The following is a 19,592-nucleotide window of genomic DNA, read 5'->3' on the forward strand; positions in this document are numbered from 1 at the left end:
TATGTTGAGGTCAGGAGATTGTGAAGACCATGACAAAATCTTCAGTTAACGCCTCTTGATGTAATCCACCGTGGATTTTGAGATGTGTTTAGGATCATTATCCATTTGTAGAAGTCATCCTCTCTTTAACTTCAGCTTTTTCACAGATGGCATCAAGTGTCCAAATTTTGCTGAAATTTTGTTAAATCCATTTTTCCTTCTACTCGTGAAATGTTCCCTGTGCCACTGGCTGCAATACAACCCCAAAGCATGATTGATCCCCTCCCATGCATAAGCTGGACAGAGGTTCTTTTCATTAAATTCTGTGCCCTTTCTTCTCCAAACGTACCTTTGCTAATTCCGGCCAAAAAGTTCTATTTTAACCTCATTGGTCCACAGAACTTGTTCCCACAATGCATCAGGCTTGTCTATATGTTCATTTGCAAATGTGGATTTTTGTGGTGAGAACGTAGAAGAGGTTTTCTTCTGATGACTCTTCCATGAAGACCATATTTGTGCAAGTATCTCTTTATAGTGGAATGGTGTATCACAACTCCAGTGTCTGCCAGGTCTTTCTGGATGGATCGTGCAGTCAAAAGTGGGTTTGGACTTGCTTTTCTCACAATCATGCAACTGTTCTGTCTGACATTTTTCTTGGTCTTCCAGATCTTGCTTTAACTTCCACTGTTCCTGATGACTGCCATTTCTTAATTAAATTCCGAACAGAGGATATTGGCATTTAAAAACTCTTTGTTATCTTCTTATAGCCTTCTCCTGCTTTGTGAGCGTCAACTATTTTCAGTTTCAATTTTCTAGACAACTGCTTAGAAGAAGCCATGGTGCTGATTGTTGGGGCAAGGTCAGATGAGTCTGGGCATTTAAAACCTTAAGATTGACATCACCTGGTCTTTCCAGACGATGATTGAGAACAATCCATGACGCTGTCAGGTCTCAGCTTTCCACATGGGGCGGTGCATGCTATAAACTCTGCAGGGTGCCCAAACTTTTGCAGACGCCATTTTTTTGTTTTCTGTTATTTTAAAGGTGTAAATTATGGAAATAAAATCTAACGGTTTGTGACATATACGAATGTCTAATCTGTTATTTCATGCCTTTTGGAAATTTTCCATTTTTTTGGCTTCTTTATGCACATTAATACAAATTTTTACTTGGGTTGCCCAAAAATTTGAGCCCCATTGAATATAAATGCATATGACACTGTTTTCAAAACCCACACAATTGACATACACACTTACAGAAGGCATCTTGGAAGTTTGTAATCAATACTGTATGGTGATGTAACCAAGTGGTGTCCCATTTCATAGGGGTATATTTTCCCCCCTAGCCCTTACCACTTGGTTTCAAGAGACAAGGGCTATGGGTAAGGGATAAGGGGGAAGATGGAGAAATAGGACTCAGCCTTAGTGTAACTAAATGATTTCTTCTGCCAATACAACAAATCTGCAGCATGATTCAATAAAGACTCCATCTAAAATATAAGACAGACATAAGCAGAGATGCAATGTGGGAAAAAGAAGAAAAGCGCTGAGGGAAGAAAGAAGGTAATAAAAACCTGGATCTGATTAAGAGAGAGAAAACAGTCCCTTGAAAAATACACACTGTACATGATATATACGCAAACACACTTTCAAGCTCTGTCTCCACAGTAACAAGAGGTGTGCGAGATGAGCCTGGTTTTAAAATGTAAATTAATAGGAAGGAAGGATGTGTGTCTAATGTGTGTGTTTGTTTCCCATACACCTAAACCTTGGTGACTAGATGAAAACATGTAGCATTACGTGAGTGTTTGAAGTGTGTGACTGAGCACAGCCGAGTGCAATATTTAGCTTTTTTAAGTAGTCTCGTATTCCACACACAGCATTCTGATGGGAGAAAAACTTTCTCTAGTTTAATGGCATTTCTTCAAACCGAAGAAATGCAAAGAAGAGTAAAAAAAAAGTGAAAAAGTTTGGCTCATGTACAGCGTGTTAACAAAACTATGATTTGTATGGGCCACTGTTTCCCGTAATTTGTGTCATGCACATTAAAAAAGAAAAATTGTGTGGTTGTTCCTTCAGGTACCTCCAAGACAATAAAACTGGATTTTACAAATTTCATGGCATTTGTCTGGTTCCCTTTTGTTGGAGAGGTCAAGAGGACATTTAAATAATAAGGACTCGTTCTGTTGGGGCCATAATTATTCACTGCAAAATCCATTGATGTCAGTTGGTTAGTTAGCGGGTAGCTCTTAAGGCTTTAGCGTGTAACTTTTTTATAATAAGGAAGGTCCATTACAAGGTGACTTCGTATCCGAAGACAGGGGCTTGGAGTGTGGAACTTGAGTCGGGTGAACAGCGCTCCGGGAGTTTTTTGTTTAGAAGTATAGAAATTAGGTAGGCTTACATTGCAGCCCGGTTAACGGCGGCCGCATTCTCGCTCAATACCAGACCAATTTCAAATATTTTAGTTTAGTCACTTAGACACAAATGCTTGGGAGAATAGGGTCCAAGTCAACACAAAACCAAATTTGCCTTTAAGTGTGCAAGGTTGATAATTAAAGTGAATTCATACCTATTCTATTCTGTGTATTATACTGCCTAAATGAAAGTATAGTTGCTGATGAGACTTAACAGAAAATGCTCAATTTCAGAAGCTTTTAACTGCCACTGTACCTTTCATGTAAACATAAGGCTTCTTCTAGAACCTTGTTAGCTGTAGGCTTTTTCCAGCTCTTACATATCTTCTTCCCACTCTTCAAATGATGTAGTTGCATGATGGAACGAGGACTGACAAGCATCAGGAAGCAAAAGACTTCATGGGAAATTCAGCTACTTATCCCTTTCTTGCTCTTACCTGCAGTGAGAAGACGCAGTGCAGGCAGAGAAGCAGCATCACCACGGCCAGCAGCGCGGTGGCCAGGTGGCGCGGGTCACCCAGCGACTCCACCAGGGGAATGCTGCCCACCTGCCAGTCGTAACACAGCACGATGGGGGCCAGCAGCAGCCAGGCGTTGAAAGACAGCAGGTAGGAGTAGGTCAAAATCCTGAAGAGAGGTGGTGGAGAGACGGAGGGTGCGGGTAAGATGGGAAAGAAGAAAAAAAGACAAGGAAAATTAGAATCACACAGCAATGCTATCAATAGTTAAGCCTAACAAGAATTTAAATCAATCATGAGCAGGGGTTTAAGGGGGCCAGAACAATCCTGAATGGAGTTCCAGCACCTTCGATTAAGAGGTAAATTAATCCAATTGACAGTTTCATACATCTGTGGTTCCCGTTTGTATGAAATAATGCCAAATATCCATTCCAGTGTGTCCGCTGTGAGTCCATGCACACAGCGACTGTCTGTTGTGAGTCTGTAATAAAAGCAGGACAGTCGCGGACTATCTGGTTAAGTCTGCGTCAAAGAAACTGTAGCAACCTGCTAACGTGCTGCAGATCTGGTGTTTTTGGCTGAGCCAGTCAGATTATTCGGTTAAAACTGATCGGTGCTGCTGTTCTGAAGAAGTTAGCAGGAAGTGAATGTAGCCGCGGTGTGTTTAATGTCGACTGACTGCATCGGACTCCGTTTGGTAACTTAGGAGGCAATTGTGCCTTGTGTGCTCTTATTCATTTGGCATGCAGTTGTAACAAATACTCACTTGCTATGACTATGGGCCCAGAAGAATTTTAGGTTTGACTACTGGAGCCCAAAGATACTCGGACAATAGCGCTTTTGAAGTTGAGCAATGCCAGCTCATCAAAAACTCAACTCCTGGCTTCTTTAGAAAAAGTAATAACGAATGAACAACAACTGTAAAAGTGAGCTTTCTTTAAGCTTTAGTGGATATTCCCCCCTTCTTAGAGTTTTCCTTGGGAAAGGGAAGTTTGGGGTCCCTTGCTGGAGCTGCTCCCCCCCGCAACCTGACGGAGCAGCGGACAAAGATGGATTTAAACCATTTTGACATTCACATTGTCAAACCACTCAGTGTATTTAATGATAAAAGTGGTGCTGTTGTGTTGCAGCTGAATTTAATTCTGATTGGTTTGCTTTGCTGTGGTTGTCTTTTTCTTCTCCCTTTCCCTACATATGTCTGTAAGTGTATGGCTGTCTGGAGTACTGATGTGTCCACAGTGTGGCAGCTATCTGCTTCAGTGGAAACAGCCGGGGCAGGGTTCGACAGAACGGGACTTGATCTGAGGAAGGAGGAGGGATGAATAAAGTGCAGAAAGAGATAGAGCATGGGCAATGTGGAGTGCTTTAGCATGCCCTTGTGAGTCTTGTGACTGATCACATTTATGCAAGTCCCGAGCACACACTACACTAACCCCACAGAAGAAGCACAGTGCCAGAGACTGCTAGAATTATTAAACTTGTTTATGGGTATGTTCAGGCACTCACAGTTCTTGGTTAAGGCTAGGGATGGATCATGGTCTGGTTAGATACAAAAATCCTCTTCCACACCAACAATTCTGTCCACAGAGCACGTTTTGAGTCTAAGAGAACAAAACAATGAAGTGTAGGTGTGGCACGAGTCACCTTCCCTGGAACCCATGGTTGGTGACGGCAGTATGCCTGTGCACAAACTTCCCCTTGAATAAAGACAAAAGAAAGACTGAACCAAAGTCCTTTCGTGCCTAAACCTTACCCCAGACGAGTCAGGATGTGAACCCTGAAGTGCGCTATCAAAGTCATCCTCCCACCCCCTCATCCATCCTGATTAACAACGTAAATAGAAAAACATTGAAGTACCAGGGGCTGGTCTAGGGGGGTAGGGGGGTGGGCTAGAGTGCTGTCAATCCCAGTAATTTGATTTCCATTGGATGAGAATACTGTCAATTTGCTGCCTGTTCTGCCAATCGCTGCATTTCCACTTGGTAAATAGATTCATACTTTAAACATACATTGTACGGCAACTGAGTACTTTGTTGAAATGTTGAGGCCAGTTTAGAAACCTATGAAACTCGCTGTAGAGCACTTGTGGCTGTAAAAATTAAGCAGGGATGGAAATAACAGCGTTATAAAATAACGGCGTTTGCATTATGAAATCAAGGGGAGGGGGACTTTTCCTGCTAAAAATTTCCCACCATGGTCAGAAAACAGGCACTATGACTCTGGAGTGGCTACACACTCCGAAACTAATCGCTGTCACTTTCTCACTTCTCCCTCACTCTTTCTAACACACACACACACACACACACACACATCAATCAAACATCTGGCCACTTTAATTTATTTTTGCTAAATCGCTATATCGCATATGGCATCTGATTGGAGGCCAGTCTCACTTTGCCCCAGGGCAACATTAAAAGAGTTTAGATGTGTGTACAGTTTCTGTTAATAATGCATTGTATTAAGTGTCCATTTCATTATAATATTCAGATTTATCATAAATAATTGAACATGCATATGTATTTTATGTTCCATTAAAGAGGGTGTGTCACATTTGAGCATTTTTAAAATTTACATGAAAGTAACGCATTAGTTACTTTCTGAATTAACTAGTTACTATTATAATTAGTAACTGAGTATCTTATTTAGTTACTTTTGGAAGAAGTAACTAGTAACTGTAACTAATTACTTTTTTAAAGTAACTTGCCCAACACTGGAAATAAGTGAGTATCACAGTTTATTTCTGTTTTCATCTGAAAACTGTGTACAGCAGGGTTTTCTCCGTTGAAGTTTGAGGCAAGTTTATTGGAAGTGTATTGCACTTTATTTGTATTTGCTTCTGTTAAAAAAATTACCACTGAATGTTTCTATGATGACTATCCAAATGTTAGCTAAAGAGCCCATAAAAAAAGGTGTATTGAAAATAAAGTGATAAAAAGTTAAATTAATGAGGAATGTGATGTGTTTTATTTACCAAATTTGCATCTTGTTGGTCTATCCTATCCAATATTTGCTATATTTCTAAGCAAATTATCTGCTGTATTCTAGATCAAAATCCCCCGGGGCCCCCTTGACTGATTTCTGGTCCCCCCCCACCCTGTGCCGCCACACTTAAATAACCCTGGAATGGGCCCTGTTAAGTTCCCTATAAACATAATTTAAGGAGACATGGCTGCAAATGAGGGCATAGTAGAATGTCTAGTAATATTAGACAGGCTTGACCATCGTGTTTTCATTTTTACAGAGTCATTCTTTCATCAGCCATTATTATTCCTCTCCCACAACTGACTTCCAGCTAATTTAGAGCAACCACTTCAAGTCGATTGTCCCCTCTGACTCCAGTAAAATGAGGTAACAGCACAAAAGACGCTGAGCTAAAGTCCTCATTGATTCTGACAGAGCTCGTGTTGGACTGAATTCTTAATAGTCAGGCCGCGGGTTAGGTATTGATTTCCTCCAGGACGATCTAAGGGAAGACTCTGATGCTCAACGTGGCTGTGAAGCCACCTTTACGGGCCATGGTGCGTGTGTGTGTACGTATGTGTGTGTGACACAAGCTGAATCCCCTCTGAACATGACAATTAAAACATGTCAGGAAGACGAAAGGAGCTAGTGCTGCTCCACCCTCTTCCCGAGCCCTCTGATGTCTCCCTTTGTTCCCCCGAGTGCTGTTCAGATCGGCTATTAGAGAGATTGACGGCTAGGGAGAGACACGAGAGGCAAAGTCTAAAATAAATACAGAACTGAGTCAATGGGCATACAAAGAACTGCAGAGGACTTTCAAAGGTTGTCTTGAGCACACACACACACACACACACGCGCACGCACGCACGCACGCACGCACACACACACACACACACTAAGGTAGTGCTGACAGGTTGTTTAGCATGCAGCAGAATGTTCTCCACCTGTCGTCATGTGATGGGTCTGGGCCATAAATTCAATTCCCTTTTCCAGACTTTTCATGCCCCTCTAACCACAAATTATCTCACACACACACACACACACACACACACACACACACACACACACACACACAAAGGCGCCCTCATACACACACTCTCGTATTGACAGAAGCTCGCAGACAGGAGAAGAAACGGAAGTTAGGATAAAAGTAGTTTATCCTAAGTAGATCGGGGCGTAGAAAGAGAAAACGAGTCATTTGCCAGGTGGCATCTGGACGTTCTGTTCTCCTGAGGTGGAAAGCAGCGCACTCAGCTGTTCTATTCCTCGTCACACACACAGACACACAAACACACACAGACACATGTTTGCATATACAACAAAGCAATCTCAATGAGTAAAATGGCTCGGAGGAAAAATACAGCGATCTCAAAGTTCTGTAGTGTTCGGTGTCATTTGGTCAGCTTCTCTTAGATTTTCTCTTAATTCTTATCCTAACATCAAACGTTGAGGTGAGTTTTAGTCATATTTACAGTTTTTTACAATCACTCACAAGCACTAATTTCAGAAACTTGACGTCATTTCTCAAAACTCTAGACACAAAACATACAACCAATGATCAAAATGCACATTTTTTCAAACTTCTAACATTTGTTTCAATTGCTTGGATACAATACACATAAACCTAAGATCATTTGTTCATTTACCAAAGATCACCTGTTCAATATGACTCAACTTAACGTCAACGTACTACTACTTCAAAAAGCAATTCACCCATTACATTTCAAATGATTGTCTATTCATTTCATTACAGTGATCTAACTACCAACGGATACAACTGCTCTAAATGATGAGTAACTGTTGCATTAATGCATAGTTGTATGGAGACAGAAACAATATTCCATGTTTAATGTTTCAAGATACAGAGATTCATTGTCACAAGTTAGTTAGGAACATGAACCAATTAGACTACATTATCTATGGCTGTAATATTTCATCATCCTTCTTTCCTGTAATGTGCTACTGTTTATCAGACCCTATTTCTATGGGCCCGTGTACCAACTTTACTGTAAGACTATTTATGGTACTGAGAGTACTGCACTGAACTGCCCGTCCAATTCTCGTCCAAAACTCGTTATTGATGATTGAGATAGTAATAATAATAATAATAATAATAATAATAATAATAATAATTTATACTCTTTATTGATGGGGAAATAACAATTTACACTGTTGTTATTACACACTACACACAGGCCTTAACTACACACACACATGCTCAGGTCCTTTACATGCACTAATGCAGAGATGTCAGAATGAGTGGGCTGCCAGTGCTAAACAGGCGCTCTGAGAGGTTGAGGGGGGTTCCGTGCCTTGCTCAAGAGCACCTTGGCAGTGTCCAGGAGGTGAACTCTTGACTGAGCTACTGCCACCTCCAATATATACTTTCTATATACTTTATATATAAAGTGCTATATATATAAGGATTGAAAACCAACTTTGGCTCAGTACTGGCTCAGTGGGAATCCTACTCATTTGGTTAAAGCATATAAACATGTTAGATAGTAGAGGCCCCCAAACAAAGCCTGGAGAAACTGGGTCCATGAGTCAAAATCAAATTTAAAAAGTTATTTTAAATTTCTACCTGCATACTGTCAATGTTGAACGGCCACGAGAAGAGCAGGATGGATGGAGCGAGGACACACTGACAGACAGACAGTCACACATATAGGTGATGAAGGAATACTGGAGGCTCAGACAGACATCGGGGAGCAAAAATAATGACAAAGAAATGAAGGTGAGCAGGAAGGACAGAGCGAGGGATATGAGAATCCGCTGTAAATTTCCCAGGTGGCCGAGGGAGAGGAGAGCTATTTTTCACCACTGCTGTTCGAATCGCTCACCGACGCCGACAAACCCTGACACTGCTGAGAGGACCATCAGAACTTACTGCTGTCTGCTGGCACCCGCAATCCTTAATACTAACTTACTAGGATCTCATTAGTCCCACATTGTCAGACCTTACTCCACAGTGTTGCGGAGTAAGGTCTGAATAATCCACACAGCATTCTTGGATGGGAGAAAACCTACTCTGGTTTATTATTTTAAACCAATCACCATTTTCTTAGGCGACACTAAGCACCGGACAGAGCCACAATGCCTCTGCAAATAGTCTAAGGAAGGACCTTGTTTTGGTGGAACACGTGTACGTTCAGAATTAGTTTTAGTCCTCAACAGAAAACTCAGATTGGACAGATAGTCTAGCTAGCTGTCTGGATTTACCCTGCATAGATCTGAGGCGCAGTTAACCGAAGGGAAATTGGCGGAATTTCCAGCGGCACCGGAACAACAGACCGAGCAGTTTGGGATTCAATGCCTTGCTCAAGAGCACCTTGGCAATGCCCAAGAGGTGAACTGGCACCTCTCCAGCTACTAGTCCACCACCATACTTTGGTCCCTATGGGGACTTGAACCACTTTCCGGTTCCCAATCCAACCCCCCCACTGTTCTACCATGTCTCTTCTTTGCTATATTATCATTTTAAACTGAGTTTTGACCTGATGAGGGCGGTAGATTACAAGTCCACAAAGGGGAATGTGGAGAAAAAGAATATCTTTACCACATGTCATGGGAATCCATTCAATAGCCTAGTTGATGAGGTAAATCACTCCAAACCACGAATGTGGCGTTTGTCAGGGGTTCATCAAAAAATATATATAATTTATCATTTGAGAACCATAAATGTCTATACAACATTTTGTACCAATCCACTGAGAAGACACTAAGACATTTTACGGGGAAAGTCAGTGGATCACCAAAGTAATTATGATTTATTCTCTGGGGACAATGAATGTTTGTACCAAATTTCATGGCATTCCTTCCAATAGTTATATCATTCAAAACCTGAAAGCAGACTTTTCCCTTAGTGAGGTAATAGTGTTGCTTTATGATTTGATGTGTTGCCTCAACAGCAACATGTTGCTGAGTTTCTAAATACTAGTCTTTGTAACAAAAGGAAATCATTTACAACATCCGTGAATTAATTGATTGTTTATAGACTGTTTATAAAATAACATAAATTAAGATAAAAGTAACAACAAATTTCTGTCCTGATACGTACTATGAACCCCTTCTTAAGACATAACAACTTTTTATTACTGGAGAAAGTTTGGTCAAAAGTTGTCAGTATTACCACCATGTCCATCTCCTTAGAGCCAAATACACTACTAGGCATGCACTGATATGTGTGTGTGTGTGCGTGTGTCTCTGTGTCAGTGTGTATGTGCTTCTGAGTGTATGTATGTTCTTGTATGTGTGTGTGTGTGTGTGTGTCTTTGTGTGTGTGTGTGTATTTGTGTGTGTGTGTGTGCTTGTGCTTGTGCATGTGTGTGTGTGTGCGCATGTGTGTGTCTGACACTGACCTGGTAAGCAGGTGTGGTGAGAAGGAGGCAGGGTTGTCCTGTTCAGAGAAGAGAGGCATGGATCCTCCCATCAGCCACAGCCTGACCGACATGATGACCACCACCTGGAGGAACGGGGGGGGGGATTTTAGAATCCACCAACAGCTTCCTGTTTACAGTCCATTTATAGTGTACAATGACAAAACACACTTTAAAATGGAAGGCAATATTGAAGGAAGTAAAAGTGTACATCATGAGAACAGGGCAGGACAGAGGTACGACACTCAAACCTTTCCCAAAATGTGAAAGATAGCCACGCACCCTGATCTGCATATAACAGTTGGAAATATATAGAGAGGGAAATCAATAAATGTGGCATTAGGAAATAAAAGTCTTTTGAAATAAATAAACATGGACTTATGAAATAAAAAGTACCATGACATAATTAAAAGTTTTAGTAAATGTATCTATATATGTATACATATATACACAGTATATTGATAATTTTTTATATGAATACTTACATTTATTTCATTATTTATGTATTTGTTGCCTCATTTATTTATTTCATGATGTATCTGTTGCCTCATTTATTTATTTCATAAATATGCCTTTGAAATATGTTCAAAGGCATATTTATTTATTTATTGCTGCTCGCCGGTAACTTTTTATTTTCTTATCTTACCAGAATCACCTTATTGGACAGTGTAACGGCAGCCTCGGCCACAGTGTATGAATGTGTATGAATGGTGAATGTTTCCTGTATGATGTAAAAGCGCTTTGAGTAGTCGTTAAGACTAGAAAAGCGCTATATAAATACAGCACATTTACATTTCTCCTGCTAGTGATGGGTTTGCTGTTGTACTCGGCCACCTACATCGTCTTGCAGCCCTGCCGGAGATACATCCACCTAGGGTCCTGTCGGAATCTCCCCCACAACAGCTCAACAGGAATAAAGGCCATCTGGTCCAGCTCTTGTCGCCCTCCACGCTCCACCAACCGGGCTGACAGCGTGTTAGCCCGCCTAGCTCAGTCAGTGAGTTAAGACTCTGGGTGTCATCCTTGACAGCACATTATCTTTTCAACCTCATATCAATAACATTACCCTACCACACAGAGCCTACTTCCACCTGGAAAACATCAATCGGCTCCCCCCCACACTGCCGCCATCCTTGTCCACAGTCATGTCACTTGGATGTCTGGATTACTGTAAATCTCTCCTCTTCGGTCTTGCTCACAAATCCCTAGACAATCTTTAAATGGTCCAGAATTCAGCTGCAGGCATCATAACTCAAAACCCCTTCCTCCATCCATCACTCCTGTCCTCCAACAGCTCCACTGGCCCCCGGTCCAGTTCCGTATCCAATTCAAAGTCCTCCTGTTTGCATTCAAGGCCATCCACAACCTTGCGCCCCCATATTTGTCTGATCTCCTCCAGCGTCCCACTCCCTCCCGCTCCCTCAGATCCTCTTCTTCCATACACCTCTCTGTCCCACCAGCCCATCTCACCCCCCTGGGGAGCAGAGCACTCAGTCCCTCTGCAAGTCGTTATCACCCCCCCGTTCCAAATAAAAACACATCTGTTTAAAGCAGCCTATTACACTTGAATGTCTATTGCTCTGCTGTTTTCTGTTGTTATTGTTGTATAGTATTTTTTTACTGTTTTCAAAATGGCTTAAGTATGTATACCCTGTACGGCTTACTTGAGTGCCAAGAAAGGCGCTTTAAAATCTGTGTTTCACTTTGTAAAATGGCCATTAGAAATAGTAAGTATTTACAATTAGTAGGCAAATGACTAAAGCATGCAGAACCACCATAATGGTAAAATAATCTAAATAAATACTCACATAGGCAGAGACGAGGCAGGCTCGCTTGATGAAGGGGCTGCAGATGTGTTGGAGGTCCCTGAATCTGGAGCCAGACAGGTGACTGAGGGATACAGACATACAGCAGGTCAGTCTCACTCTACTAGCCTTAAGTCTTACTGGGTGTTTTGGCTGTTAAAGTGGTCCTCTCCTTCACTGTGGCTCTGAATTCCATTTTAACTGGTGGATAGCAGACACCTAGAGCGTGTTCCACAGAGCCTGTCTTACATTAAGGGGGTATTCCAAATGACACAAAGTGAAATGAACAGTGGTTAGCATTAACAATGTTTCTTAAAAAAAGGACATTGTGAATTGTAACAAGAAAATCAACACCAGCAAACAATGCCAACTTATGCATTAATTAACATGTATTGCGCGCACCTCATAGGTGTTTTTGTGTTGATTATTGTCTTACTTGTCATTATTTTGCTTAGTGTAAGTGCTGCTCCAGCTCTCTGTACATAATATTCACACCTAACCAGGCCCAATATTGTTGTCATGCCTCTGTGTGTCATAAGAGCTGTCTCCCCTTGTTGTATATATAGTGTGGGCTCTGTTAATATCCGCATATTTTCCCACTGCTTTTATCGCTTTATTGCTTTTATTTTTTACGTAAGAACTTTATACTATTACCTGCCCAGGTATTACAGATGAAATAAAGCCTTTCTGGCTAACTCTGGCATATTTTCAATGTTATTATTATGCACTATCCCTGTGAAATGAAGTAAAGAGTTCCTTCATTACGATGAACAAACACACACACTGTAGTGTACTCACAAATACTGACTAGTATACCAAATAAGGATTAATCCGCCACTAAAAATATTCCCCAAGAAGTAAAGATTTCCTCCTGTGTATGCAACATTTGGTACTGTTTTGTTGACAACCCAACCCTTTACACGTCCCATGGCATGGTGGTCTTTGGATACTGGCATGGTTTACGGGTAATTTACATAGGCTACTGGAGAGAGACTGCACCTCCACAAGAATCCTCACAGATGTGTTAAAACCGCAAATCTGCTATGTCTTCCTCAAGTTCACCTGGAACCTCCAAATCTCAGTATGTTTACCTCTGCCATCAATGTTTATCTCAACATCAAAACTCTGTTATGTTGGTGCTTCTTCCATATTAAGGACATTTTGCGGCCTCTCAGTAGTTTTGTCATTAAAAAGTGTCCATTTTAACAACATGTACGTGTCTGCATTCCTGCAATGCAAAGTTTTCAAAGTCACCACACACATTCATTGATCCAGCCATTCAATAAAGATAATTTATGACCCCCTCCCCCAGACCACAGAGTCCTATAGATTAGCCTGAGGTAGAAACAAAAGAAAAAGCTTAAACTGCAGAAAAAGGCAGCAAGAGAATAAGATGAGAAGGAGGGATCATACAGATACTACTGAAAGGAAAAGCAAGGAGAATCCATTCAACACCCCGTCACTTTGAGATGTTTCCCTTGTGCAGAGCTTTCAAAGCATTCTAGAGATGGTGAGAGAAGAGATCTCACAGGAATTCTACACACATTCTGTCTGTCTCACACTCTGTCTCCGCCTGTTTCATCTCTGCCTCTCTCTCCCTTTGCTCTCGACTCCCTTTACTCTATATTTGTCTTTGCTCTGTCTGTTCTGCTGAGATTTGCGGAGCAAAGAGACACAATGACAAAGAGTCAGACTCTGCAGCAGCACTTGCGTCTGCATTGCAAAAAAAAAAAAAAAAAGGAGCCAGGCTGTTTTCCCTGATGAACACCATTCACCAACTTGTTTCTAGAGAGTGGTGCACTTACTTACTTTTAATGGGCTTAAAACTCATATGCTCTCAATAAAAATCTCTGAAGGTAAAAATGTTAGCAATGTGCACTTTGGAGAGAATCCAGGTCAAAGCATTGATACCTTAATTATTTGGTGTGTTCAACCATAGCAGTCATGAGGCAGAATATATAAATAGTATGAATATAAATATCGGTGCTCATGAGTCCCTTCTTTTTTGTATTACCATTGTTATTAGAATCAGAATTAAGTTTATTGCAAGTAGGTTTTCAATTACAAGAAATGTGCTGTGGTGCATACAATAAACATGCAGGCAAAGTACTTCTAAAGTAAAAAAAAAAAAAGAAGAGTATAATTATAGAATAGAAGAATGAAAAAGACTATCCTTTATCAATTATGTACAATTTAACTGTTTTAGAATGAGAGAGCTGTGCAGTTGTTGTGCAGGATGTGCACATATATTGAGTTGGTTGATGTGCAAAGGTTCACAGTAAAGAGATATGTGCTGTTTAAGATGTACGTTATTGTAAAGCAAATAGACGGCAACCCTGTCTGAGACAAACCAGGGTTTGTTGTTGTTGTAGTCTAGATCGACAAAGTTTCATTTACAGGATTGTTCAAGATGTTCTGTTTTCTTGGTGTTGGCATTCTAAACTCTAGCTAGACTATCTGTCCAGTTTTCTGTTGCATGACTAACGTTCTCATTTTTGGCAGGATGTCCGTCCCCGTCTTCTGTCTCTGTGTTGGCGTTCTAACCTTTGGTGGATTTCTAAGGACTATGGTTACCTGGTCCTCAGATCTCTGCAGGGTAAATCCAGACAGCTAGCTAGACTATCTGTCCAATCAGAGTTTTCTATTGTACAACTAAAACTACTTCTGAAAGTACACATGCTCCACCAAAACAAGTTCCTTCCTGAGACCATTTAGCAGAGGTACGGTTGCTCTGTCTGGTGCTAAGTGCCGCCCAAGACAACGGTGACTGGTTTAAAGACATGCCGATAAACCAGAGCAAATATTTACCCTACTAGAGATGTTGTGTGGACTAGCCTGTCTGGCAATGCAAGACTGCACCCTCCCAAAACAACCGCACCAACAAGGAAAACAAATTCTATTCAACTTAACTAAATGATGCTGGTGTGAATACGCCCTTAAAGAATTTATAATTGTAAATGACAGTTGTAACGGGCCACACTCCGACCACTGCAGTCTCCTTTCAGTCAGCTCCATACGTGTATTATTAAATTTATGCTGAATTGTCTATTTGGAAATAGGGGTTGACGTTAGATGGTGATGGCGTGTGGCTACGAGTCCCACATCAGGGTTGTGAAATCAACTTCCCAGTCTCCTACCAACTCTTCTACCCTCCTGCAAATCTGCTGGCCTCAGCTAGCTAGCCAGCTGGGCAATCAAGTTTTCAAATGTAAACATCAGAGTAAACACCACCAAAAATGTGGAGAAGATGAGCCCAAGCAAGCCTAGCCTAGCCTATCTACGCAGCTTTAACCTCTACATGCTTCCGCTGGCTCAGATAATGACTACAGTCTTGTGCTAACTTCACTAGATTGTGCTGAAACAAATGTTTTCAACAGATTAATCGACTATGAAAAAAATCGTTAGTTGCAGCCCTAGCTCCCACCCCTACATAATAAATATGCACTATAGCAATGATTGTTGTACTCCTTATATGTATGCTTGTTATTATGCTTTGGCAACACAGATGGATTTTTTTTGTCATGCCAATAAAGCAAACTGAAAATTTGAGAGAAAGAGAGAGAGAGAGAGAGGGGAGAGAGAGAGAGAGAGAGAGAGTGTGAGAGAGAGAGAGAGAGAGAGAGAGAGAGAGAGAGAGAGAGAGAGAGAGAGAGAGAGAGAGAGAGAGAGAGAGAGTGAGAGTGAGAGAGAGGAACAGACAGATGTTAGTGTCTTCCGACCCGGGCCTCAACTTTTCCCATAGGATCATTGGAAAGACAATTCCGTGCATCGGCATGGCAGGATGCTAATTTACCATGACAACTGTTACCGTGGCAACACTGGAGGATGAATGGAGGGGAGGAGGTGTGTGTTTGTGGGGAGGTGTTGTGGGAGGTAGGAAGTGAGACAGAAAATAGACTGTGGCTGATTGTTTTCAAGAAAGGTCGGGGTCAGCTTATTCTCACACATGAACAGGAGACGGTAAAGGACTGTAGCTCAGGTCAAAGCCCTCAATACTCCACTTGCAGCTGCGAAGCTGAAATCCTTTATAATTCCTCCTTCTCAGTGGCAGTTTCTCTCCTCGTCCTCCTCCTTTTTGTCACTATGTACCACTGTTATTTAAACTTGCCCAGCCACTGAAAAATGACAGGGCCAGCGCACAACACTCCAGGCTCAGACTGAGTCACTGAATGGGTGAAGTGGAAACTCTGTAGTGGCCTACACACACACACACACACACACACACACACACACACACAAACACACACACACACAACACACACACACACACACACACACACACACACACACACACACACACCCCACACACACACACACACGAACACAGCTGCATGCTATCAGCGGTTATATATCATGATGATGATGAGATAAACAACGTCTCCAAATGGCTATATGATGTAAATTAATCCACTTCTGATAAAAACATGGACAGTTATGGGTGTTCCGTAACATACATTTAAAAACTTCCATAATGTTTTTTTAATTTCTGGAGTCATTTAATGATATGGAAAATATTCAGTTTCCAGGAATTTCTAACATTTAAGGATAGCAATTCTCAGAATATGTGTCAGAGCTTTGTGCAGGAAAGACATTAATAGATTTTGTTTACCCTCCCTATAATTTTCATCAGATAACAGTCCGGAATTTCTCACGGTTTGTTACACCATCTCACCTAACAATTTCACAAATAAACATACACTGTACACAAATGCATAGAAAGACTGTCTTCACTGTATTCACTGAGTGCTCTGCTGGTTTGGTTTCACATTTGCATTAGACAGGATTCAATATATCTGCTGTGTGCTGCAAATCTCTCTTTTTCTCTCTCTGTCACTCTCTCAGAGTTGATGTTATGCCATGCAATGTCTTATGATGTGTGATGTAGTGTGAACTGTGATGGGCAGCTCTGGGGAAGTCACAGAGCTGAAACCCTTCACAGCTCTCTGACATGGACAAAACTGACATTCTGCCTGCATGCTATCTGTGTGTGTGTGTGTGTGTGTGTGTGTGTGTGTGTGTGTGTGTGTGTGTGTGTGTGTGTGTGTGCGTGTGTGTGTGTTTGTGCGTTAGGTGCCCTTTTTTGTTCATTTAACTGAACTAAAGTGTGAAAAGCCTCAGCTCATCTTATGTCCGTGCCTTCTTCCTGAACAACCGCCACATAATGTTCCATCTAAAACTTGACACTTCAGTCCTGGAACTGCTGTCACTCTGCTTACAAAACTGTCACCAAGATTGCAGTTTCAGCACTTGATGCCATGTTAACTAAATCAAGTCATTTGAAATCTCAAAGGTAGAGTGGAGGCCAATGTTGCATGACTCACAGGAAATCCACTGACACAACGATAAGCTAGTAAGGGTTTAATCAATTCATTAATGAATTAATTAATTGTGGTGGTGGAGCAGTGGATATAACACATGCCACATGCCAACAATGTGGGAGATCTGGGTTTGATTCCCACTGCGATACATCAACCAATGTGTCCGCGAGCAAGGCACTTAACACCTAGTTGCTCCAGAGGCGTGAGACCTCTGACATATAGCAATTGTAAGTCCCTTTGGATGAAAGCGTCAGCTAAATGACATGTAATGTAATTACCATATCCGGTAGAGATTCCCCAGCGACAGCCGCTGGCCCAAGTGACAGAAGTGGCTACAACTGACATTCAAGGAGAACGGGAGCTGGTTTTTAACAACGTAACAGCGGATGTGGTGGAGGTTGAGGTGAGGCACATTGGAGTGGAAGACACAACCGGACCACACCCAGCAGTGACTCTGCAGGGAGATGGACTGACCCCGGACCAACAGGGTGAGTTGACAAAATTGTTACACAACCTGGTCAAAAAAGTGCTGTGAGATCCAAATTTAATATCTTGTATGACTTCCATGAGCTTGAAGGACTGCATCCATGCGGTTTGGCAAGGATTCATACAATGTATTGATGAAGTCATCAGGAATAGCTAGTAAAGCAGTCTTTCTGCCTCCCAGAGTTCATCAATATTCTTTGGTTTGGTCTTCCATGCTTCCTCTTTCATCCTACCCCACATATGCTCAATGATGTTCATGTCTGGTGACTGGGCCGGCCAATCCTGGAGCATCTTGATCTTCTTCGCCTTGAGGAACTTTGAAGTGGAGATGGAAGTATGCGATGGAGCACCATCCTGCTGCAGAATTTGGCCTCTTTTATGGTTGGGAATATAAGAGGTAGCTAAGATTTCTTGGTATTTGAGACTATTGATGTTGCCTTCCACCCTGCAGATCTCTCGCACACCCCCATACTGGATGTAACCCCAGACCATGATTTTTGCGCCACCAAACTTCACTGTTTTCTGGGTGAATCTTGGATCCATGCGGGCTCCAGTAGGTCTCCTGCAATATAAACAGAAGATTCATTTGAAAAATCCACTTTCTTCCACTTTTCCAGCGTCCATCCTTTTAGCAGGCTGTGGGCCTTGGCAAATGCCACACGGTTTTTCAATTGTCTTTTGTTAAGTGCTGGCTTCTGGGCACTAATTCGACCATGGAGGCCATTTCGAGACAGAATCCGACAAACCGTTCAGGTTGACACAGGGACTTCAGGGGACCAGGTTTGGTGGAGCTCTGCTGCAGTGGAAAATGGGCTGGCCTTGGATTTTCGAGCCAACAAACGGTCCTCTCGAGCAGTTGTCTTGCGGGGTCTGCCTGACCTGGGCTTGTCTAAAACATCTCCAGTGTCTTCAAATGTTTTTTTAATCCTCTGTACTTGACACTGAGACACATTGAAGGTGTCTGCCACATCAGCAGCGGATCTGGTCTTCAGCCTCTTGATAATCAAAACTTTAGTCTCAGGGTGAATCTTAGGCCTGTTTGCAGATGTCTAGTTGCAGTTGATGTGAAGGTCTAGTGTCTGGGGTTGTTTTTATACACACCTGAGACCTAATTGATCCATTATTAGTCACAGGTGAAGCTCATATGACAAGGCGACAACACTTATGTCTTTGCAAAAATTGACTCAATGGGCTTTACCAAGCTGTGAATATTAGAATACTTTTTGACAGTTTTTTTTTGCACTGAAACATTATTACAAAAGCTATTGGGATTAAAATGAGCCATTTCTTGTAAATAAATCTTGATTAGAAATATATTTCAGCGGCACTTCAGGTCAATTTGTACACAAGCGACAAGACTTTTGTCAGGGACTGTAGTGTAGAAGAGTGCTTTGGAGTGGTTAAAGGGAGAAGAGAAAAGAAAGTACCAGCACCAGCCAGGTGTAGGAGGCAGCAAGAGATCGAGAGGCTAGTCAGAGAGAGGCGACAATTATACAAACAATGGAAAACAATGAGAGAGAAAGTATTGTGGAACTAAAGCGGACATTGGGAGCCACGTTGCGAGAAAATCTGAGGAAGATTCGCAGGAAGATAGAGCATGAAAGAACATGTTTCTATAAAGACCCCTTTAAGTTTGGCAGAGACATCTTCACAAAGGAAAATATTGAACTTTGGAAGTAACAAGGCAGGAACTGGAGAAACACCTGGAAAACGGCCACTACGATACCAAAAGGCATGAGCAGATAGTCATCCCGCCGGACATCCGACCAATTCAACCACTTGAATTCAAT

The 19,592-nt window shown here is 41.8% G+C and overlaps 1 protein-coding gene across 1 annotated transcript in view; it reads right to left on the bottom strand.

Moving 5' to 3' along the window:
• tmtc1 (transmembrane O-mannosyltransferase targeting cadherins 1) overlaps positions 1 to 19,592 on the bottom strand; it is a 166,693-nt gene that overhangs the window by 53,568 nt on the left and 93,533 nt on the right. The window contains 3 exon segments of the mRNA XM_032504865.1: positions 2,833 to 3,022; positions 10,176 to 10,279; positions 12,002 to 12,083. Of these exon segments, the coding sequence (XP_032360756.1) occupies positions 2,833 to 3,022; positions 10,176 to 10,279; positions 12,002 to 12,083 (376 nt within the window).

Source organism: Etheostoma spectabile, chromosome 23 (genome assembly GCF_008692095.1).
Source record: "Etheostoma spectabile isolate EspeVRDwgs_2016 chromosome 23, UIUC_Espe_1.0, whole genome shotgun sequence".
In the NCBI taxonomy this organism is placed as follows: domain Eukaryota; kingdom Metazoa; phylum Chordata; class Actinopteri; order Perciformes; family Percidae; genus Etheostoma; species Etheostoma spectabile.